Source organism: Camelus bactrianus, chromosome 9 (genome assembly GCF_048773025.1).
Source record: "Camelus bactrianus isolate YW-2024 breed Bactrian camel chromosome 9, ASM4877302v1, whole genome shotgun sequence".
In the NCBI taxonomy this organism is placed as follows: Eukaryota; Metazoa; Chordata; class Mammalia; order Artiodactyla; family Camelidae; genus Camelus; species Camelus bactrianus.
The window spans coordinates 37,989,547-38,015,233 of NC_133547.1; the positions used below are offsets into that span (position 1 = coordinate 37,989,547).

General features: G+C 39.2%; 1 protein-coding gene across 7 annotated transcripts in view; it reads left to right on the plus strand.

Moving 5' to 3' along the window:
• Positions 1-6,602: 6,602 nt before the first annotated feature.
• The window catches only part of NTNG1 (netrin G1), a 300,041-nt gene continuing 280,956 nt past the window's right edge, over positions 6,603-25,687 (plus strand). For 4 of the 7 annotated variants that reach the window (XM_074370076.1, XM_074370074.1, XM_074370070.1 and 1 more), the window contains exons 1-2: positions 8,325-8,602; positions 15,335-16,094. In XM_074370076.1, the coding sequence (XP_074226177.1) occupies positions 15,849-16,094 (246 nt within the window). In that variant the 5' untranslated portion in view covers positions 8,325-8,602; positions 15,335-15,848. The other 3 variants (XM_074370072.1, XM_074370071.1, XM_074370075.1) reach the window with 3 other exon arrangements.

Below are 25,687 nucleotides of genomic sequence, written 5' to 3' on the forward strand. Positions count from 1 at the left end.
GATACGATAATCAAAACTTTTAATACCTCATGACTGAATCTTATGGTAGGTTTCAGAGGAATGGTGTTTACAAGTTGGGTAATTCACTTCTAGGAGAGATTTATGGCAGCTTATAGCTAATACATATGTTCCAGAAATTGGGTCTTAGTGACCATGGTTGCAAATTAACTGTATTATGTGGCAAATGCTTACTTTCTTCTTTTCTTAAAAATATGACTTCAAAGTCCTTGGCCTTCATTCTATCTAATCTTTCAGAGAATCAAACATATATCCCACTTAATTCTATTATATAAGAAATTTATGTACTACTTTTAGAAATCAGAAATCCTGTTCTATTATCCAAGAATATGAAGAATATATTTATTTCTATCTCAGCTTTCATTTCAATTAATCTCAACCTCAAAGCAGACTCAAAATGCAAAAGCTGGAAGGGACCATCGGCTAGTTATTCTTAAAATTTAATATGCTTAAATAAGAATCATCTGTGGAAGTGCTGATTTAGGAACCTGGTTTTTAGCAAGCCCCCAAAGCCATTTTAAGGTAGGATGTCCATGAATCCCACCTTGAGAATTTAGACTTATTTAACTCAACTTCCTCATTTTACAGATTTGGTAGTTAAGGCCCAGAGAAGTGAAATGGCTTATGCAAATTCACACAGCAAGAAAGTGTCTTAAAAAGGTGTTAGTCTCCTGGTTCCTAGTCCAGTGCTACTTACACTATATCTCATTAGATTTTCTGAAAAAAACTTATTTGAAGGATCTAAACATATAATGGTTTTAAGCTAAACCTTCATTTAGGGCAGTCTCAGATTTTCAGTTGCTGAGAGTCTGGAGTTCTGTTTTTCAGTGCTTAAATGAGCTATGAGCATTCAGCTCTCATTGTCCAACAATCAGCTCCTAATATGAGAATAATTGCAACATCTTAACAGTAATATATATACCATGATATACAGTAAATGACAGTCTAGTTCTCTTTTTTTATTGCCAACTCAGCCTTCAGACAAGTGGGGGCAGATACAGTTTCAGGGAAATAGCTGAGGAGAGAGGTAGTTTCCTAAGTCTCATTTTACATAGATATCAAGAAAATTAAGGTTTATAAATGCAAAAGGCAGTTGGAAATTTGTGGGGAGGGCAGGTAAAAAACAAAACCAGATTATTCATTTTTCCTTATCTCTTGACTTTTTGGTCAAAAACAGCTAAAAAGCTTGATTAACGCCCATCTTCACCAAAAAAAAAAAAAAAAAAGTCTGAATTCTGCTTTGATTTAGAGAAGTGCTGGTTACTGTAAATACCAAGTTGTTACTGTTTTCTCCCATTATGCATAATGATTTCTAAATTTCTTGAATTTTTGCATCTTTTTCCATTTTGTTTTATTTTGTTCCCACCTCCTTTTTGACAAATAGTTATTCTCCAACAGAAGTTTGAAACACATTTATTTAGGATAGCAGAAATGCAAATCATGGTGGAATGGTTGGGGACTTTCATCTAAGGCTTAATTAGTGTCTATAATTACTAATACTCAACTCTTCATTATTCATGTGTGGCTTATCCCTGGTTAAACGTTTGAACTTTCAGTTTCCCGGTCACCAGTCTGCTCTGCAGCCACTTTCTCCTGCTGTCTGTGCTTACTCGGGGAAATCCAACTAATTTTAATACCAATCTAAGTGCAAAACTTCATTGCGAAGGTCTATCTCCTGCCAAAGTAAGACATATAATGTATTCAAAAGTAAATAAAGAAGTTTTAAAATTGTTTGCTATTTTAGATTACTCTTCTCTTAACTCAGATTACTTAGAACTGAATGGGTAGTGTCTGATCCTGTAAGGTTGAGACATAAAGCTGCCATTTTTGTAGGTCAATTATGGTGAATTTTTAGCATATTCGTAAGTCTCAACCTCAATAACATAAGATACTTCCTTTCTCTTGATTTTTCTCTTCCATTGCTCTCAATTGTTGTTACAGATTTTCCATGTCAAAAGCTCAGAAGCATTCACCACAAAGGCCATCCATGAGCTGCAGTCATACCAAACTACTTGGAAGTGCCAGAGTATGCCCTGTCGCCTTAGGCCTCCTGACTCTGTTCCTCCTGCTTCCTAGTCAGAAGGCCCTTTGCCCCTTTGCTGGGTGAATATATACTCATCTTTTGAGATGTAGGTCATATGCCGCATCATCAGCTTTTCCCAGGATTCACTGAGGAGAATCAGACATTGTTTCCTTTGGGGTTCACCTGCTGTCTGTGGGTTTCGATCTCAGCTCCTGCAGCAGCGTTACTTTGGTTGTTTACAAGTCTGTCTTCTCTAACACATTGTAAACTCTGTGAGGGACTGCCTTATTCATCGTGTTATTTCTAATGTCCCTAGGACACAGTAGGTGTGAAATTCATGTTTGAGAATGAGGAAAGGGGAACAAGAAATAATTTCTATGACATCATAGGAATCTTGCAGTTGTGTTATTTTCCATGAGAGCTCCAAGTTTGGAGAACTGACAAACAAGTTTCTTCCTGGCTTATTGAAATAAGAGATTTCATAATGCTTCTGATTTCATTCTTCTCCATTACAAATTGAAGTAGGATTTAAGAGAATTAGGCATTTTCTGCAGGAGAGGGAGCCTTCTTGCCAACGGCGATGGCAGCCCACTGGGAAGTAAAGGCCACTTGGCACAAATCCGTCTTATTTACTAGAAGCCAACCCAGCTTCTCTCTACTGCCTCCATTCAGCGTAGAAGCTAAAGGATGGAAGCCATAGAGCTGATAAAAACAGCAGTCAGGGCAATCATTTCAGAACAGTAAACCTGAAATTAAACTCAGAAGCAGGAGGACAAGAAAAGCAAGGAGAAACGTCTAGGTAGAATATAGCTCAAACCAGTGGCACCCTGTGACCTTCGATTTCTCTTCTGTGTCTGCTGCTTTTCTATTCATGGACTGCCTTTCATCATGGATATTCTTACTGCAGTGGTTCACCGAATTTTAGCTCAACCCTTATTGTATCCGGCCGCACATTTATATGATGGTACAAGAACCTCTTGAGAGGCTGTTAAACCACCGAGGCTGCAGTTTATTGTAGTTTGGGGACATGGTCTAGATCTTGGAAGAGGTTTTGGAAGCCCTGTATCATCATCTTGATTGTGTGCATCTTTGCCCCATTTTGGGCACACAAGGAATCTCCAGACTTGACCTTTGCTATTGCATTTCTCTTACACAATCTCTAGTATAATATGAAAGATGCACATTACAGTTGGTGTAACTCTTGTTTTCCCAGCATGACAGTGCACACTCTGACTGGGGGTTTTGTATTACCTCTAGCATCCAGTATAGTTCCTGGCAGGTGGTGAGGGTTCCATTAATATTTTCTGAATTGAAAAGAAGAACCATCAGGAAAGAACTGTTGGAGAGATCTCTAATTTAGGCAAGGGGTGTTCATCTTCCTTCATATATTTTCCTTCTCTGTTTGAAAGGTGGCTGATTTTGTTTTTGGAGAGTAATTGAAAACATAAAAAATTACATTTGAGGAAATTGACGCAGCTGTTAACTTTCGAGACTGAACTTTTCCAGCCAACACACTAGATTACACGTGAGATCTCGTTTTCTCATGGACTAAGTTAATGATCTTGGACAAACTAAGCACAAGAAAACACAAGTTCATAGAAGCTTGCTAATTTTTTTCAGACCACAGCATTATCCAAACCCACTGCAGGGATGACTCTTTTTGTTGCCTCAGAAAAAAAGATAAACTGTTAAACAAATAACCCAAAATAGGTATAAAAAGGCTCAGGGTGCCACGACTGACAGATTTTACTGGTTGGATAAAAACATCTAGGGTCACAATGCTCCAAAAGCATAAAAATTAAGAAGTGATTTTTGTTGACTTCTTATGGGTGAGAGAGATTAAACAAAATTAAGAAAACTATTCATGGGTCATAAAGTTGGAATAGAAAAAGACATGAAATCTGTATTTGACTAAAAAAAGTTAATCTTCTAGGTTCACATGCTTTCACTTGAAGAAAATACCAAAACTCACATTTTGTTAATTTTTATGTTGTCTTAACCAAAGCAGCTAATTTTATTATTTTCAAACTATTTCACACAATAAAATATATTAGAAACCACATGAGTGCTAAAGGTCACATCCTCTGCACAGTCACTATCAGTGGCTTATACAATCTGCTATTCTTCATGTTCTAGAATCAGTAACATAGTCAATATGTGTATTTTCTTATATTAAACAATATCCCCTTTGGTCTGCTATCAGTCCTTGGAAGAACTAAAAGAGATTGTTGATATACCTATGTTGGACATGCTTGATACTTGGATAATTTGGGCTTGTAAATTTAAAGTTTCAAGGTAAGTGTACTTGGTGGACCTACAACAGCAGGAAAATGCCAGTATAGTCAGTGACACAGTCCAGGCCAGATGTCAAGAACTTGCGAGAGGTTTAAATGTCAAAATACTTAAGCATTAAAAAATCCTGTTAAGTAAGGAATGTCAAAACCTGTCAAAACTACACTGCTAATGGCTCTGTAATAAAGTATGTCTCTGAGCACAGAGTAGAGACAAGAAAGAGCTAAAGGTTTTACAACTACTGGGAACCATGTTTCTACTGGGGCACAAGTAGCAGTTATAAAAAATATCTATCACATTGTATACAATTGGCCCAATAGGACTTGTCCCTGATTTGAATATTTCACACATCTAAGTCTTAGTTTAATACAGTGAAAATTAGCTCTTGTTACCAAGGAGGTTATAACTGAATCCTGGGAATGGGTAAAAATTATTTGCATCTGCAAATACCTATTTATGTCAAGTACCTTAATCATATTTATAAGAAGACACATATCTTTTTGGACCAGATATTATGCAAATATGTACCATTACCAGTTTGGCATATTGACGTCACACATATTTAAACAACCCTGCCAAATCTCTAAAAAGAAGATTTTTAAAGCAGCTAATAACCTAGAAAAATGAACAATAGAGACCTAAGAGAATTACAAATAGATGAAAATCTAAGTTAAAGAAGAATGAGGAATGTGTGGAAACCAGACAGAGATCTGAAGCCAGAACTGAAAGATCAAACAATTCTTCTCTAAAAGGAGAGAGAAATAGAGTTGAAAGTTTAGATAAAAACAGAAAAATCATTCTTTCCAAAGAAAGTTAAATATATATATATTTATATATATATGTAGAGAAAGCAAAGGATGATAAAAAAAAAAGTAAGTATGCCCTAAATTATTTTCCCTGATGCCAAGAAAATATCTAAAGCAAATTTTTGATTGCTGTGTATTACATAAACAAATGTGCAAGGTATGTTTAGGAAAGCTGGTTTAATATATAAATTCATGGGTTCTCAGTCTGAGGAAGTACATCAGATCCATCCAAAGTGCTTTTTTAGAGAAAAAGTCCTTCCCACCTATCCCCACTAGAGGAGGGATCATGACCTGGATGAGAAGTTTTAAAATTGAAAGTCTCCTTGGGGATTCAAATTTCCTGCTCAGAGTTTAGATCCACTTGTTTGGTTGGTGATTTACTGAGTCTGTGGAAAGATCGGAATAGATGTATGAGGGAAAATTTGCCTCTGGAAGACTCCCACTCTTGGAGTGGGAGAAGCTGCTTAACTGGAGAGGGTCTCCATTCACATATTGGACTCATTTGGGAACGGTGTCTCATCCTAGTGAAAGGGACTCTGGGAGAGAGGGAAGGTGTGGCACAGGGAGAGAGGGCAGGAGGGTAGTTCTGATAGCACAAAGATCTTGGTATATCTATCCCAGAAAGGAATACCCTAATCTCTGCACAGAGATTTATTTTCCTTTGCTTTTTAATGGAGAAAGACCTAAAAGAATCAGACAAAGCTGAGCATGAGAAGTCAGGAGTTTTCCTGGCTTCAGAGACGAATGCAGGAGGAAGAGGTAAGGATGAGCGCTTTTTCTATCTCAGCATTCAGGCCAGGATGCCAGTGAGAAGCGAGAGGGCTGCTGTGGGTGTTGCTTCCCCCATCCTTCTGGCTCCTCAGAGGGCGCCAGGCTCTGGGAGCCTGTGAAAGGAGGGTTAGGTGGTGAGCGGCACCTCCCTACAATGGGTATATTTTGACCCTGGAGGAGGATGGGCAAAGACTGGGTGAAGAGCAAGGAATGGCCACTGTCTAAGAATGTCTTTGAGGAGTTTACTCCTCAGGTGACTCCTTTTTGCAGTGACAGTGCTTGAGAATAGAGGTGGGGAGAAGGAAAGAGAAGAAATCACAGATTCCTGCGCTGGAGGGAGTCAAGGGAGAGAGGATTTATCCTGGCTTCTCAGGTGTTGGAGGGTCTGGAGTGGGGGTGCCTGGAATCCTTGCCTCCTTCCCAGCTGCTTAGGGCCAAGGAGGATCTGATTATAGGCTCAGTTCAACAGTCTTCTCCCCTATGTCCCCTTCTGCCACCACATCACCAGTCATGGTGGAAAAATTAAAAAAAAGACTCCTCTGCTCTTAGCTCTGTGCCTCCACTGTGGGACATGCAGTGAGTGACCAAGTGTTCACAGTTGCCCATTTCTTACCCTCCGCTTTGTCTTTACCAGACTTAAGTTCTGCTTCTCTCCTCCTCGGACCCTGAATGTGTACCCCACATCTGAGCAAACACTAAAATGCAGAACATGTTTCCTTGTCAGCTTATCCCCCAAATCAGTGGGCCACAGAGACACATTTCTTACCAAACCAGCAGTTCAAGCCATGGGTTTACTCCCTCTCATCTGCCCAACTTTCCCTCACCGTTTATGCCCTTGACCATGCAAAAAGGTCTTTCTGCTTGATTTTGAGATGCTTGCAGATTTGTGAGATTTCTCTATTGCAATAGTCTTTCTTTTTAATTAAAGTCTCTCCCTGTCTAAGTATCTAAGTCTGAATTTTTCTTTTCCCTTGACGTTGGTGTGTAGCTAAGAGTGATCTCCGGTAAGTCTGAGCCCCCACTGGTGGGGCGGGGGCAATTGTCTTTCTCTTCAGTAAGTCGAGGGGGCCTGAAAAGCACAGCTCTCTCTCTCTCTCCAACTTCAACTTTTGAAAGGAGAATGAATTTCTAAATTAGGAGTTTCGAGGCTTGCGCTGTAGGGGCCGCTGGCTAGGCAAGGGAATTGCTGGTTGAAAAACACTGTTGCGATCTGCTAGGAGCGAGGGGTGTGCTTAAGAACGGTTTTCGAGAAGAGAGCCAAGAGTGAGGGATGGGACGGGCGAGGGCATGAGTGAAAGGTACGCGAAGAATTACTAGAAAACCGCGCTTGGTGGGCGAGCTGAGGGTGGGGGAGGTGAGTGGTGGTCGCAGAGCCTCGGCACCCCGAGGTCGCAGAGTGGCAGCAGCAGCGGTTAGAGCAGCAGCAGCAAGCAGGACGGAGTTAGGACCGCTCGGAGCGTCCAGGTCTCGAGGTAGTATAAGGTTTGCAATCCTTCCACTTGCTGGCAGTTGCAGAAGATCTGCTTTTAAGTGAAACGTACATGCCACCCTTCCGAGGGCTGCAGCTTTCCCCGGCTTGCTTCTTTCTTTCTTCGGCCCTCGCGCTCACTCTTTAATACGTACGCGCCACTAAGTTTGCAGAGAGCTCGCTGCCGGCTCGGAGTCGGGTCCGGCCAGGCGCCGCGGGCGGGGGCGGGGAGCCTGGGAACCGCAATCCAGAAGCATCGTGGGCCATGTATATTTCATCAACTGGACTTCGGGTGCGTCGCGTCTCGCAGCCATCAGCGCTATGTGCAGTGACATTTCTGACTTGAGTGGAGGAATGCGCGAAGAAAGCTCGGGCGAAATTGGTACTGGAGGATCTTCTTGGCGCCAATGCTAATTGTCCTGATTTATGTCCCTTCTGACTAAGCTCAACGTCTTCATCCGAAATAAAATGAAAGCTGTGCCAAGCGGGGTAGAACCGCCGGGCTGCTGGTTCTGATCCCCGGGAATCAGGAAATCGTCCTGCAGCTTAAAAATTGGAAAAAAAAAAGGGGGGGGGATTGAGAAAAAATAGAAATAGGGGGGAAAAAAACACCTCAGTAAAAGTTTAAGGCGAGAAGTGGCAGAGGCAGTGGCGCGAGGAGGCGCGGAGGAGAGTCGGCAAGCGGTGGACTGGGCTGGCAAGACCTCCCAAAGGCTGAGATTTCATTATTAATATCACTATATTTTTGGAGGGAGAGGCACCTTTCTCATCCTCTCTTCCTCTCCGCCCACCTCTATTCCCTCCCCCTCATCTACCTGTCAAAGTCACTGATCTTTTGCATTTCGGAAGAGGACGTCAACGGGAAGGAATTCCCCCTCTCGGCCAGGGCTCCGAGAGGGGGCGACGCGCAGGAGGCTCCCCCCGAGGGCCAAAGGCGAAGGTAATTAAGCGGCAGGGAGTGGCGGGCGGGCCGGGGCTCTGGGTCCGCGGGGTCCTCTCCCGCCGCGGCCCGGGCGCAGCCCAGACTTCGGGGTGCGACGGCGGGGCGGCGGCGCCCGGGTCCACACCCCCAGCTCTCTCGCTCCACCCCGCGCCCCGAGGAAGCTCGGCGGGAACAGCCTCCGCGCGCCCAGCGCCGCCCGGGGCTCCGCCGCTGCGGCCGCCGCCCGAGGCGCACCAGGCTGGGCTGGGCTCCCGCCCGGCTCCCGGCGAACGAGCCCCACGGTGAGTGCCGCCGGCGTCCCCCTCCCTTCGACCCGAGCGTCCCGCCTTTGCCCCTCTCCCCCACCCCCCGGGCTCCCTCTCTCCCTCCCCCCGACACCCCCCTCCTCTGCGCAATCCACAGGCGGGAGGGAAGGCTCCGGGTGGGCGAGGAACTTTGTGAAGCGCCTTGAGGAGGCAGCGCGCGGAGCCTCTGCGAGCACACACCCCGCACACTCACACCCACGCACAAGTCTTCCTGGTGTGCGCCCCGGGCAGGTTGTGTGTCCGTGCTGTACTCAGTGCCTGGGTCGGTGCCTCCATCGACGGACTTACAGACACACACAGCTCCCTCTCCCTCTCTCTCTCTCACACACACACCTGACCACATACAACGCACTGGAGGGTTCTTTTTTTCTTTCTTTCCTTTCCTTTCTTTTTTGTTTTTTCTTTTTCCCCTCTTTCATTTGCTAATTGTCCTTGCTTGGGGTAAAAACTTGCCCTCTTGCCGACCCCTTAGGGTTGGTGGTCACACTGAGCTTTTGAAGTTCCTTTCTTTTCATCTCTTTTATTAATGTGAGATTAAGCATTACTATCCCATGTTGTGCAGCTAGGGAGAAAGGAAAAGTGATAGAGGAAAGACTTGGTGTAGGAACGCTGTTTGGAATATTTTCTCAGATTCTTTACTGGCATTGCATTAATCGGTTGATGGATTTGGCTAGAGACATTGAATTGCCCTCCTGTATGGATCTGTGGATATCTATATATAATACAAATAATACTGAATATTATTGGGCCCAAAATAACCAATTAAGTGAATCATACACAGGAACTTCGATAAAAAAAGAAACTGCGCCCTCTGCTGTTTATTTTAGTAACCTCACTCGGGGACTTTTTTTTTCTCCCTTTTTTTTTTTCCTTTTCCTTTTCTTTTCTTTCTTTCTTTTTTTTTCTCCCCCTCCCCCCCGAAATCCACTTAAGAGACTGTCATTTTACAGGGCAAGGGAGAAAAATTCCTAGCAGGCATTTTAAGCAACGTTATTTGGAAAAGTTGGAGGTTGCATTTCCATCCTCGCTTTGGGTATAGATTTCCAGAGTTGAGGCTTTTGTTTCCCGCTTCCTCCCCCATTCTTCCCAGGGAATGCTAATGGAGCCACTTGTTATCATAACAGTTTGTCAATCTTTGGAATGGAAAATTCTGAGTAAGATTCAGAAATCCACTAAACATATGGCGTATCTGGCAGTAGATTTGCTCTAGAAATAAGGCCCTATTTTATGACTGAAAATACTAAAAGTTTTCTTATCTTACAGAATTGGGGGGGGGGGGACAGAAAAATCTTCCAACAAAATCATTTGTTCAGATATACTTAATGGTTAAGTTCGTTAGAAAAAGTTTTCCAGAAATTCTCTTCTTGGAGTAGGGGCAAGGTTTTTCTGATTTGTCTAGTCCTTGAGAGAAGAGCATCTCTAACCTTTGGGGAATTAACAACCCCAGGTTTCATTAACTATTTTGAACTGTCACTTTGAATGCCTTACTGCTCCCCTCCCACCCTTGATCTTTAGCGAAGGAATATCAGCTCAATAACTGTCCAAGTTTCTTTTGGAAGATAAGTAACTTTCAGTTCTTCCTTGAGACAAAATTTGGATCTTTGCATGTACATCAGCCTGCAAAGAAAAAAAAGCCTCCAGTGTTTCACATGGAAGGTTGTTCCAGCTTATATACATAAGGGATATATTTCCTTCTCATTTCTGGATGCCATGAAATGAGGTCTCTTTCACCACTAAAAACCAACATGAGTGGATTCAAAATTCCACATAGTTGGCTATTAACTTGGTGATACTTCCCACTGTGAAATTTAAAATGGTAGTCTTCACATTTTGTAAGAAAACAGTTTATTTTATATGCATATAAAGCTGTTTTTCCTACTGAGATTTTTGTTTTGTCGGCTTTCACTGGGTATGTGTGTTAAAATGATTCAGGTTAGCTTTTTAAGGAGAAGGCTAATGTATTTTGCAGTTTATTTTTGTATATGTGTAAGTGGTGCATGTACCTGTCTTTGACTCCATTAATATTCTGGAAAAAATCAAATAACAGTGTTAAAAAATTGAGCCATTACACAATTAGTTGATATGTCTTCTTACTGTTGTAAAGATTTAGAGAGAGAATTTTAGAGTTACAAAAGCACTAAGTCACTTGGAAAGAAACAAAATTTCATACAACGCAGAAAATCAATTATATGTTGACAGAAAAAATGTGTGTGTATGAATTATATTATATGTCAGTAAGAGATTTAGCATACTTTAAAAAATAATTTTATCTTCAGAATCCAAAGTTTTGTTTTAAAACTTCAAGTGGGTGTAGATTTTCTCAAATGTATATTTGAAACCTTGGATTTCTGAACTTCCCTACCTGACAATAAAAGATTTGTTATTCTCTATTAATGAAACAGCATATTTATTCTAGGCTGAACTGATTCTGAAATAATTTTATGTATTATCCCATCCTCAAACATCCCCCAAAATATATGCTATCTAATTTCCCTAATCAATCTTCTCTAGGTGAAAGGAAATATTTCAAATACTAAGGTGTGCTGTTTGGTTTTATTAAGAATCTTGTGATAGGCAGTTGCTCTTAATACTCAAATCAAGTATGAGTAGAATATGCCAATAATATTGCAGGCCATGTTAAATTCATTATATTTTGAGAGACAGTTAACAAAAGGGTAGAAGCAAATGTCTCCCATTAGGATGAATAGAAAATGCTTTCTTCATAACAAGTAAAGAAATGCAAAGAGCGTTCAATATATATTAAATATCTCCTCTAGTCAATTTTATGATGACAGTGTTGGAAGCTGCTAATTTTGATAGGTTATGGAGTTTGGATATGTCTTTATCTCCTTATATATCTCACTCAATGGAATGTGATTATAGTCAGTGTTCTTTTTGTTCTTTCCCATTCAGAAACATGCATAATTATAAAATTCTTAATGTCTATGAGGAATGAGTCAATAGCTGCCTATTTCAGGTGCCCCTGAAGAGCTGACTGTTTATGGAGTAAATAGCCTACTACCACGCCCAGCCCCCACCTCCTAGTGAGATTATTTAGTAAAATGAATGCCCAGAGCCAGCTAGGGTTAGTGGCTTTACTGTCAATACTTTCCTCTCAGTTGATGAAGTTGGCAGTTGTTTTGGAATATAATTACCTATAATTTTGATCATTATTAATTCCGTGTAGTGGTTGAGAGGTTTCTTTTCTGATGAGGGAAAGGACCTGTGAAATAATGTCAGCAAAGTTAACCCAAGGTGGCAAGGAATTAGCTCCAGAATCCTGGAAAAAGATGTTCCTTGTACACGAAGCCATTTTATACAGCCCGTTTTAGTCCAGATCAATGACATCTATCCACTTGAGAGCATGGCATAATTTTATATTTTCACATTGGCTTCACAAGTGTGTACACCAGTGAGAAGTCTGTGGAGTACTCATAGCATATTAGTGGGTATTTTTATTGAAGAGGACTTCCCAGTACTTGGGTGCGCAGGTAGGGATGATGGCACTACCAGATTACAGTGAGTTCTCAAGGTTCCCTGAGTAAAGAACTAGAACTGGGGCTGCCCAGAGCTCTTCTGAAGCTGCTCACATTTAGGTGAAATGAACAACTGAGACAAATTCAAAGCCCACATTACTTGGCAATGAGTTCAGTTATGGGCAAGAAGAGATGGGTTTAGTATATTAAATCCCCAAGTATGTCATTGACTGTCCTTCTCGTATCGGCTTGCCTGGCTATTTGCTGTGATGACCTAGCTTTTAAGAAGCTATTGAAGATTTTAACCTGGTTGAAAGCATAACCAGGTGGGAACTGGTGCTATTAGGTAACAGAGGTTAAGGGGTAAATAATATTCTATTTTTAAATCATTTAATTTTCCTTGAGAACTTCATAATTATACTTCAGTAGAAAATTCCTGATTTAGACAGAGGCTTCTTTTCTATTGTGTGTTATGGAAGTTCATTGATTCAATTTTTTACTGATTTTAAATTGAGAGAATTTTCTTTGAAGTGTATGTGGCATTGAAAAGTAAGGAGATCCTGATGTGAAGGATGCATTCTAAGTGATGCTACAAACATAAAAATTGGAGTGAAATCAAATAATTATGTGAAAGAACAGCTTAGTGACCCTCTGTTCCTGATCTGTAATATGCCGTGGTCAATATCCTTTTCTGTGTCAATGGGAGCTCATTAAATGTAAATTCTGCAGACTAACTGAGCCATGCCATATTAGTGCTTGCCAAAGCTTGACATTTTTAATACATTAATAATATGTCTGTAATGTAATGGAAAACTATTAATCACAACTGGTTATGTGCCAGAAATTTAAGCTATAATTGGCTGCTTCTTGTCAAGAATGTCTGTCGCACAGTCCTGCAACTGCCTAATATTCAAATGTCTTGCACTCCTCTGCATTTTTCCTTGTCAGTTTTCTAAATCTGATCAATGATGTAGTCCATAATTTTGTGTAGTGACCATCATTATAATTCTGGTGTACTTTAATGAGAATTCTTTACATTGGGATCGCTGTTGTGTCAGGAAATAGTAACAGGTTCCCATACATTTCCTTAGTGTCCAAATTTTTAACACACACATATATGGTCATCCTTTATTTTGTGCATCAGGTAAGGCGAAATGTGGATGAAGGCAGTGGCCAAGAATAAATGGATTGAGGGACAACATTTATTGGTTAAAAAATATAATTAATCTTAGGGAGAATTCAAGTATATACTTAAGGTCATATTTTTAAAATAATATTAAAAATTAGTTTGTAGTGCTCACTCAGTTCAAACTCAAAGCATTTCATTCTAGGTCTTCAACATTGTATGTTTCTTGATAAATAAGTTGCTGTGTATTTGAAACTAAGAATTGAAGCTAACAGTTTCTGGTGCGGTAGACTTTACACTGCTTCAGCTATAAAGCCCACCTCCTCACCACCCTGTAGAAGTGTTTGTTCTTATTTTAACAAAGTAGTAAACGCATTTAAAAAATGCATCTAGAAAATGTAAATTTGTATTATTTGAATATCCTTTCAGATTATTAATTGTCAAAATGTTGGATATTTCTGAAAATACCAACTTAAAATTACTAATGAATCTGAAAAAAGCAGAAGGCAGTCGTAGCCACAATACATGCTTCTCTGTGATTTTCTTCTTTTTAGATTAAGATTTCAAAATGTACTCAACACAATATAGTCTTTATGTTACAAGGAAGAGGCAGATTTAAATCTGTAGTTTATACATGTTTAGACAAACTGCTAATTATTGCTTCATAGGAACTCAAATATTCAACACTTTTCCTAATAGAAAATATCACAAATTGCAGCAGTATGATAACATTTTATGAATTGAATATAATGAAAATTGCACTTGCATCCATAAAGCAATTATTATAAATTGCTTTGCTATGGAAACACAATTCAACCATCTGTTGGCATTTCATAGTCTCTGTGGTTTAGTTCATTTTAAGATGGTGCATTATTTAAATATAGTGAATTCCTTTTATAAGATTGTTTGAGGATAGTGAACTTCCATATTTAAACTGCTTAGTGTGAACTGAAGGGTCTATAATGGTATTTCCTAAAACTGTAGGCGTTTTTGTCCTTCTGCATTTAAAAAAATAGTTAAAAATTATTTGGACTATGACAATAAGAACCAACTAGTTAAGCAAATATACTTTTCTTACACCTGGATTTCAAACATTATTGTTTGTTTAGATTTGAACAGTGATTTCTAGGGGGGAAAGTTGCCAGTTAAACTCTCCAGTGACTTGTACCCATACTTACGTAGGCTGTAAGTTAACCCAAAAGTACTTTTAAACAGTAATTTTTATTTTCTCTTGGAATTAGTGCCATGTTATTCTGCTTCATGGCCTGTTAACTCACCCTCAGCTATTTTTATATGTGCATTTTAAATTGTGCATTTTACTACAGAGCTTTTAGTTTTAAAGCAGCGTATAATATTCGCCTTTGGGACAAATTCTCTTCTTCTGTTGCAGAAAGTAACTGCAAATGCAGATGTAATGGCTATAAAAAGATGTAAGAAAATAGAAGATTCTTATGAAAGGAAAATTTGCTCCTTTGGTTTTATTTTTGAGGGTTTTTTTTTTTTTTCAGAGAGCCAAGTTATCTTTATCACTAAATGCAACTAAACAAAAGATGTGAAATTCTTCCAATATAATGAACAAGTCCAGAGGGACAGGCTCATGCCAACAATGCCAGTTTTCACTCCAGCTAACAACGGCTAAGAAATGTACAAGGAATTTGGAAATTTTTAGGGTCTCTTTGCTAAGAGACAAAAGGCATTCCAGTAGTTGTCACTTCTTTGTCATTGTTATAAAAGCGCTTATTTTTCCTCCATTGTTCTCCAGGAGGATTTTCTCGCACTGCGATGTATGAGAAATGTTTAAATCTAGCTGCTTGCTCTCAGTTTTGTCAAGATGGAAATATAATTTTTGAAGCGAAAACCTGTAACTCACCTGGAACACACACATCTGTCTTTGTTATGGAAGAGTTAAATCCTTCATATCGAAATTCTCTCCAATATGAATGATTTCTGTGGTTTGCTCATTCTAGCAAAGCAGCTGAGTAAAGGTTATCCATATTACACCAATTTGCTTTATATTGCATCAAACCTCCCAAATGTCAACATATCATATATTTTGTAATGCATTGATTCTGGGACAGTAACTCTTATTCTTATTGTTTCTAAAAGGGTGTTGCTGCCAGAAGAAAAGAATGATTGATGGGAAGCAGACACCGGGGTATAGACGCTCATCCTTTTGCTTCAGATACTGATACCTCAGTGCATCTGAGCATCGCTTGTGATCTGTGAGCATCGAGGATCACCCAGGATATCGGATGTACACCAGGAGAGCCATCACTTTGCTAAATCATTATCTGCTACTGGACATCTTTTACAAAAACCAAACTAGGCCCAAGTGTAATAGATACGTTCTGGGACAATGAAAAAGCTGCAAGTCATTAATGCCTAACGCACAAGTATGCTAGGCTTCTGCCAAAGTCCTCAGTATCCCTGAACACGCGCAATATCCAAACTGTCCACTTTTAGTTTCAAAATCTACTTTGAGATCGCATCTTCTTCCTTTTTTTTTTTTAAATATACAGACCTACCTACGAATAGACATACATGCATATGTAAAGTAGACTGATACCACAGAAAAGCAAACCCTGCTTTAGTTACCACGAAGACTGCCAAGAATTTAGAGATGTATTTGTCAAGATTCCTGTCCATTCATGCCCTTTGGGTTACAGTGTCCTCAGTGATGCAGCCCTACCCTTTGGTGTGGGGACATTATGATGTGTGTAAGACTCAGATTTACACAGAAGAAGGGAAAGTTTGGGATTACATGGCCTGTCAGCCGGAATCCACGGACATGACAAAATATCTGAAAGTGAAACTGGATCCTCCAGACATTACCTGCGGAGACCCTCCTGAGACATTCTGTGCAATGGTGAGACAACCTTTTTGAATAGAATATTTCGTGTTAAGTGTAGGCATGTTGTATATGCATGAAATGTGGGGAGTGTAAAGACTCAACTGGGGCCATAAGATGAATCTGCAGGTGGCAGATTTGTGCTGACAGGCTAGCTTCGTTCTCAGTGGAGGCCTGTGCTCCCTGGAATTGTAGTTTGCACAGTGTGATTGATGCACTGGAACTTAACCTCCACGTTCCTGCAAACCAAAGGTTTCTCCGAGACAAGCGCACTGTATGTAAATTATAACAGAACAAGTCCAACTGAAGGTTAAATTTTAGATTGGAGATTGGAAATGTGACCAGGCTAAATATGATATGGTAAGGATAAAATCCATTGGTAAGCCAGCTTTAAAAACACAAAGATTTCTTCATATGTATATTTAAAATAAGGCCAGCCCCTAGTTCCACAATTCAAAGCTAGGGTAGACGTCATGATTTTCCTCATCAGGAAAGGGCTATGATTCACAATTTGGGGGCGGAGCGGGAGATAATTGGGTTTATTTATTTATTTAATTATTTTTTTTAATGGAGGTACTGGGGATTGAGCCCAGGACCTCGTGCATGCTAATGCGAAGCACTCATTCTGCCACTGAGCTATACGCTCCCCCTTAGGAAAGCTCTATAATTTGGAAGATCTTGGTTAGGAGACCAGTGAGAGGAGAAACACAGAAGGAGATGGGACTAGAGCCTCATGAGAAGCTTTTCCAGAAAAGTCTTATTTGATAATTTATGTAGCCTCTTATTTTCAAGGGTTGTGGTTTCCTGTAGAAAATGTTGGAATGTTGAAAATGTATTTGCTGAAAAGTAATGACATGGAGCCTACACATTTAAATGCTATCCTTTTGATAAGCCAAGTTAGAGAATTCATTGTTTTCATAGTATATAGAAGTCTTTTTCTGGGCGGAGAAGTAAATGCTGTGAGGAAAGGTAACATTGTGGCGACACGTTGAATTTTTACTAAAGACATTGCTGAAAATATACCTTTAAGGTATTACTAAAGAGTTTGGTGATTAAAATGAGGTAGACCAGTGTGCTAAAGAATTCAGCATGTCCATTTGGTTTATATTGCTTTTTTTTTTCTAATATAGGTAGTCTTTATTTGATACAGGAACTGTGATCCCATTTTTTCTCCACATAACATATAATTGTATGGCAGATTTTAATAGTGTTTTTACCTGGCTTTATTATCTTGAACCTGGCCTGGCATTTTCAGGATAGTGAAACTATTAATCAAAGTAGCATCTGTTCACAGTCCCCAGTGAATTAAATCAGCATAAGATCATCTTAGACCTAGCACTGTAGAAAAGGTTTTGTAACAGGGAACAATTTTGAGCAATAAAGAGTGTTTTCACCTAAAAGCTAAAGGCTTGCCATTTTTCAGAAGTGCCTTTGGGGACTGGTTTGAATTATAGTCTAAACCTGATTTCGTGGAGAGTGAGAAAAAGAGCTTGGCTATGAGGTGTCACTATGACTAAAGTGCCCTGAAAGACTAAGTATTTCAAAGAGAGGACCCGTCTCTCTGGGAAACAGGTATGTGCTTTGCAAAGAAGTTGTCTTTTAGAACCCAGAGACTTCCAGAAGAGAAGTTTATTCAAACACATCAGGAAAACTATAATAAATCTATAAAGCAGCAGGGGCATTTTTTGGCTTTCTATAAGGTCTTTAATAATCCCTCATAAAAGGTCAAATTTAAGGCCTCATTGCAAATCTGAGATGAAATGGCTGTTCAGGTGACAGGTAGTGCATTTTCCACTCCTCAGCAGAGGATGAGTTCTGGGCCAACTCTTTGTATGATTAAGAACACTCTAACGCTGCATATTGGTTTGCATGTACTTGTAGCAATATGACTCTTGTGGAATTGTTTAATAATTTACAGATCAGAGTAAAATAGCAAAGATCCTTTTGCAGTGTGTTGTTTGTACTTGCATAGGCCCTGTGTGGTGAATTTAATGTGTGATTTGAATGTGTGGCTTTCCTGATCTCAGCCTCTGGCAAGAGATGCTTGTTCAGCACTGCTCCTGTCCATCATGTTGAAGGGTTTGTTTGGTGTCTTCAGCATGCCTCTTTCTCCCGTCATGAGTGGGAAAGGGCACATTACAGAACTTCTTGTGCCTGCCTTTCACAGGGACATGGTCATAGGTCCTTAAGCAAGCTGGTTCCTACTAGTCCACTGGCTATGTGATGTTAGAGACCAAAAGAAAAAAATTAAAATGATATCCTTCAGCTTTCTCAAGTGCAGTCATGTGTACTTTATATGTTTATATAAAACTTCACAGGGCAGTGTTTTAAAAGGCTGCATCTTACTGTGATGCAGATGTTCCCAAGCATTGATGGGTTTAAGCTTGTCATTGAGCAGAATGGTTTTCCAAGGGAGAGTATGAGGTTTTGGAGACGTCACCTATCAGTGCTTAATTTGGACTCCTTAATGTGCATATGATCAGCATAACAGATTTAATAATCTATCCTTTAAATACATAATATGGGACTAATTGTATGCATGCTATATACTAAATCAAAGATGAAGACCTACTATAGCAACGCTTCCTCTCTGCAGTTTTGGATTTTCCATAAAAGTCTTTAGTGTAAGGGTGCCTGACACAAGGCTGTAAAGCTGTCTCAGGATGCTGTCATATCAGACCTGTTTAGGTGCTCCTTAGCCCAAGGTCTAATGGGAATCCATCAAGTCATTTGTGTTATGACTTTCACGTTCTCCCCTCCTTGACACACGCATCCATACCTGCTCCCTCAGAGTCGTTATGGCCTATTACATCAGGGCAGCTGCCACATAAGCGCAGTCACTGCTTAGCCCTGATATGTAAATGCTTGCTGCGAAATGGATTCAGTAATCACCTGCCTTGCTAGTGACACCCTTATTAGCTGTGACTATAACAGTTCTGAGCACCGAGGGGACATTTGGTCAGAGAAATATCCTGTAATTCCCATAGCCAATTTATTTTATATAAAGTTGAAGTTATTGGCAAAGCATGGAGGGTCTGTGTTGCTGCTTTTTGCGTTACTTCCATCATTACATGGCAGTGACCATCCTTGAATGCTGCATTTACTTTAGAGTGAAATTTTAGGGAAAAAGGACTACATAATTCCATTTGTAGAAGTAGATCTCCGCTTATTAACCTAGATAACCTACTTAATAACTCTTTAACGTCTAGTGATTTTAAATTGTTGTGTACCATAAGTATTCGCATTTTAAACATCAGTTTTATGGGAGATTCTGCCATTTCTACTTATGAGAGTGGAAATACATATGTCCATATACATATATATGCATGAATTCTGTATATTGAGACCTTGCATTTCCCTTTTAATTTAATTTGGTATATTCCTCACAAGTTGTTGATGGCTAAAAAACCTATTTTTGTTAGCGAGGAACAATCTGAAGGGTAGAAGAGGGTTGAGCATTTTTTTTTTCGGCTGGGATAACATGTTAATATAGATCATGTCCTTCCTTCAGCCACATTAAACCTTCAGGTAGCACAGCTTTGTCAGAAAACACAGATCATCTAGTGACTACAGTTTGTTTCAATTTGCATAAAGAGCAAATAGGATGATCTGAACCTGTGTGTAAAGCTGAAGTGACAACAACAAAGCTATGACTTGTTCTTTGTGTTTAGACAAACTTAGCTGTCATATCTCCATGCAACACCCTAGTGGCTTAAAAATGGCAGAATTATCTGCAATTATCTCCAGCCTGCAGCTAATTTTCTGGATAAGTTAAACAGAAGCTTTCAAAAGAAGCCTGTAGACGGAAGAAATCATAGGCGTTTGTACAATTTATGGCACAGAAGTGCTGATGATGGTGGAAATGTGAGCCCTTGAGTGCAGCTATGGATTTCAGAGCCAATCAAAACTAAATTAGGAAACAAAGATTATTAAAAAGTCTTCTGTGCATGTAATTTTGGCTTAATATTATGAGGTGGACATTAAATGCTTCCCTTGGAGGCCTTTGGCGTCGTTAATGCAGCACGCCTTTAATTACATGTAGACTCATATTACTAAAAAATGGAAAAAATAAAGTACTCTGAGGTGTAGTTAGCAATACCCTCATTATGTTTACTGAAATAATTAAAAGAAAGGGTGTAATTTTTCTAAATAAAATGTCAGAATTTGAAATGAAAATGGATTTTCTTTAGGAAATTTGCTAATGTGTGCCTGCACTCTTGATAGGCATTTATTCAAGCACCATAGCAGGTCTATTAATGATCATTCCATATTTTGCTGTTTCTAGATAGACTCCTATTAAGAAAAAAATTTTAATTATTGTAAGCATTGTGGATAGAGAGTATTTTATTATGTTCAAATGAAATTTACAAAAGTGGTAGAAAGCCTTCATGTTTTATGATGTTAGAGGAACCCTGCGGGATGAGTGTGTGGTGGTGCATAGTCTCAGGGCTATCCATAACTTACATTTCTGATTTGACATCAGCTCAGGTTGCCATCTGGTGGCTATCAGGTGGCCTTTGAGAAGTTAATTTGATAAATTCAGTTACGTTTTCAATGACAAGGCATTAATATCAATTTTCCAAAAACTGGAAATGACATATGACATTGACATATATAATAATCGAATGATCTTAAAAATCCGCTCTGTTCACATGAAATGTAATTTAATAAATGAATGAAGTTTTAATAACAGTGACATCTTTCATTTGAACTGATTTATCCCTTAATTATGCCAGAATGGAATTTTTAAAGCCTTCAGTTCCTTCATTTTTAACACTTCATTGTTATTTAGTTCATTATTTAGACTTGTTTCTTAGAAAAGTTTTAATTCATGTTTGCAGTGAATAAAGTTCCACAGAGATCAGTCTTTCTGGTATATCTGGTATCAAGTATTCCCCTTTTGAGGAGCCTACAGTAGCTCTCTGTTATCCATTGCATCAAGTCTAGAGTACTCTACCTGATTTTTAAATCTGAGCGTTTACAGCCTTATTTCACCTTATTTCCCACTGGGACCCTATGGCATCCCTAGGGGATTTAAGACCAGCCAGCTGTCTCATTGGAAGGGGACTACTGGATTTGGGTTGAGGCTGCATTGGCATAGCATGCATGGTTTATGGGGGAGGCCTTGGGAGGTAGCTGGTAAGGATTATGGTGGGGCTAACAAAACTTAAAGCCACCTCATGTCATTCATTGTTTCCAGACAGCGTTCTCTATGTGCACAAGTGGCCTGTCTCCGTTGGGCTAAGGCACAAGTATTATTGCAGACTACTGTGTACAGAGTGACGCAAGCACAGAATGCAGAACCTGGTGGTGGTGGTGGTGGTGGAGGCGGCGAGAATCAAAATCAAATAACATGTGGTGCCTGCCTCCAGAGGAAGTAGAGGCCTAAGCAAAATTAATACAAAGTGGTGTGTACCCAGAGAGGTAAGACTAGCACTCAGAATTTAAAGGTGAAACACTATTTTGCTGCATTTTAAAGGGCCACTTGGAAAATACTGTCTGGTATATACCAAGTGGCCTAATGTTAAACTGTGTCTGCAGAAGATAAGAAAAAAGTCTGGATGCAGCAGATGGAGGCACAGCATTTAAATGACAGCCCAGTGGTCTGGTTGATGGTAGACTGATACATCTGCAGGATGGTAGAGGAGCAAAAAAATCACAGAGCCTGATGAGTTTTATATATATATTCTCAACTGAGGAGATGCTGGAGAATACTGCATAAAATAAGCATGGCTCATATACCTGGAGCTCCAGCTCTACACAATAATTAGGAAAAGCATTTCACTGAATGCACAAATGCAAGATTTTTAAAGATGGAGCATGAGATTTCAATGTAATGGCTACCTTGTAGTGGACTACTTTGAGTTACTGCCTTCAATTCCCCAAGAGGTATGTGACCTTGTCTGCTTTAGAGGAATATCACTTGAAAAATGTGAGAAACAGTGTCCTAAGCAAAAATAGGATCTCTTAGGCATATTGTGTAGACTTTTGGTGGTGGTGGGGGGGCTTTTTCTACTTGGCTTTGGAGCTGTGATGGGTCTTAGGCTGGCGTCTTGTTCCTAGGATGTTGATGACTAGAGTCATCACACAAGAAGTCCCTCATCTCATGTGTTTTCTCTACCAGGACAAACAGAAGAGATTCCTCTTGCTTGGAATAGTCTCTGCTTATCCCAATTCCACCCATTCAGGGTCTAATGTCAAGTTGGTTTCTCTATATTCTTCCTGCCAATTTCAGCTTGTATCATTCTCTTGACTTTTACGTATGTAGGTAAAATACATGCCTATCTATGTACTCTATTGCACTGCACCATTTAGCACTTCATTGTATTTTATTGATTTATACACTCGCATACACATTTGTTTCATGTGCTAACCGTATCCAGACTCTTGATCTGGATCACTATGCTTTAAATGAGATGATACGTGAGACAGCATCCTGTACTGTATTCTCTGATGAAGAGTATCTCTGCTCAGCAGAGACTGTATGTTGCTTTACTACCTCATAACATTTTCTATATTCTCAGGCAACAAATAAGTAAGAACATATTTTTAACTAATCAATTGATTAATTGATTGGATATAGTATTTGATTTTCTGGAGTATTTTCTGCTTCTTGAGAACTTTTGTCATAGATGTTTATTCTTTTCTTCTGTAAATTAAGAGAAAACTAGAAAAATTTAGCTACTGCATTGGGGCAGCTTATCATAATGTTCTCACAAGAGAGATGAGCGAGGCAAAAATCTACTCTGAGCTTCGACACTGAAAGCATGTATGAGGGATTTTTTTTTTTCCATTTCTAATTGACTCTTTTAAAAAGATATTTTTCCAAATAAAAAATTTGGAAAAGATGAAAAACTGAACACTCAACATTGAAATTGGTTTGCCATATTTCTTACCAGTCTTTCTTCTTAGATATAATATACATTTTGTTTTACAAAATTGGAGTCAGAATCATATCACATATAATTTTTCACCTTTTTGCATTTACTACTCTCGTTTTAACATTTACTTATATCATTTATTCTTAGAAAATATGATTTGATCGCTATAAATATCCTCTTACGTGGATGTATATTCAGTTATTCTCCTGCCTTGATGACTTGATGTTATTTTCATTTCATTTTTTCCTGTTTGTTACAATGCTTTGTCGAACATGTATCAGCATAGTTTTCTTTATTAAACAGACCCTTCTTCTCCCATATTCCAAACCTCCCATAGTAAATGCACGTGCACTTAAGATGGTGAGCTTATTATATTGTATTTAGTTGGGGCTACGTACATGTATGTCAGTCATGGGGAAAGAAGTGTTGGGCTTAAATCAGGATGTGGGCCTTTCTCTCTTTTGTCTGGACTTGAGAGGACTTCTGGGGGTAGAAGGAAGACCGCATCTAGGGTAGAGTGAAGTCAGGAGGCCTCTTTGGGACCAACAGGCCGAAGATGAGCAAATTACACCACGTAAACTATTCTTGTGGCTTTAAAATTTGCTTTAAATTGATCCACAGTGAGAAACACATTTTATATTGGAAAGCAGTAATAAACATACACTTATCCACACACACAACCAAAAAAAAGCTTTGCAAAACAGTCTTTACCCTTTTATATGTGCTGTGCCCTCTGATATTTTTTTCTTCCTTTATATTCCTTTTTCTTCTTTAACAAATAATTGAAAATTACATATTGATTGTGATCCACAAATTATAAGTAGCATTATTTTTGAACCTTGTATAAATGGAAAAAATAACATACACATTATTGTATAACTTCCGTTTTAAATTCAACATTATGTTTTTGAGATATACTGCTATGTAGTATTCTACCATATGGAATTTCTTTAATCAGTCTTCTATTTATAGACATTTAGGTTGTTTGGTTTTTACCCTTTAAGGCTCTTAACTAATGTCAAACTGTTCTGCAAAATGATAGTTAATTTATATGTCCTCCAGCATTTCATGAAAATGTACTAGTCACTAGATCCTTGTCAGTAATAGACCTTATATATTTTAATCCTCTTCTAATATAAGGCGTTAGCAGATAAATGAAAATAACGTCGTTTACCAAAAAGGTTAGTGATAAAGTTATCCTTATTCCCACCACCTTTTCTGCCAAGGTAATAATTTTTAAAATTTGGCATTGGTAAACAAACATATAGGAAGGTGAAAAGGACATTTCATTTTTAAACGTGTATTTATTTGCTTATTGAAAAGATTGACTTTTAATATGTTTCTTGGCTGTTTAAATGTTCTTATTCCTCATTGTAGTAGTTTTACCCCTTTGTACTTTTTGCCCCTTTTCTTTTTCTACTGAAGCCAGCAATTTATATATATGTATATAGGCCTTTTAAACAGACACCATTTTTTGACCGTTGATCAAGTTCAAAAATGAATAGCCTTTCTTCCAGAAGAATAGGTCTTGTTTCAGAAACCCTTCACTTTGTGGAAATTTTGCATATTCTTGCACTGGAATTTGGTGGCGAAAGGGGGCCATCATCTCAGGGCTAGGAAAGATTCACCTGAGTGCCCCGTCAAGTCTTTTTTTTTTTTTTTTTTTTTTTTTTCCCAATGTAAACACTGTGAGAAGTGGTCATTCACCCTCAGTGGAGCGTCTCTTTTCACTTAGGATCAGTCCTTTTGGAAACAGTTGTATACTGAAACATATTCCTTGTATAAAATGGCTGGTGTGAAATCTGCTTTGGTTTTAATTCACCAGACCAGTGGGGGGACTACTTTTTCACGTGCCATTCTTAGATTTTAGAATTTCTTTTCTCATAAAAGGAGAAAAGGATGAAAGATGTTTTGCACACATCGTATTGGAAAAGGACTTACTGAGATTGGCAAGTTATACGTTTCTTCTCATCTTTCTGGAAATAGATTCTCATAGTATGAGTTCCATTGAAAATTAAAGATGTGAGCTGAGGAAGAAACCAGAATTGGTTTTCATTCTTTGACCTACTTTGGAACTGACTTCTAAGATATTAAATGAAGAATTGAACTGGATATTGTCTCAGCACAAAGAAATAGCCCTTTCGTTCCAGAGGGTTGACGTCCATTGAGAGGTCCAGCAGCTGACAGTATCATCGGGTCATGTCTGAGCGATCATTTCTCACCACCACATGTAGCTTTCTGTTTGTTTCCTGTTGTTCTCTTTCCTTCTTGGAAATGATAAAATGAAGAAATCAAATATGCTTCCAAGCAGCTCTCTCTGAAGGGGGAGAAGAACCTAGTGTGTGTGGTCAGCACAAGTTGAAGAAGAGGATGTGTGCATGACACAGAAAATGAGGCCACTCTGAGGTTGGTTGTGATGACTGGACCATGCCATATGGATTTTGATTTCAAGGTTTAGAAAAACTAACCTTGCACGTGGTGTAGGGAGCATTGTCACAGATGCGTCTGCTGTCTGGCTTGGGATAGAGCTCCATTTAGCCGTCACTGGAGTCCCGTGAGTAGTGCCCAGCACAGTGTAAAGCACATAACAGTACTCAGTGCAAGCTTGTTGAATTGAAATTGTGGAATATGGTTACAAATAATGTCATTTATTGGGAATTTACATGGTGTAATGCACTGTACTAAACACCTCGCCTTTGTTGGTCCACATAATCCTCAGTCTTATCATCC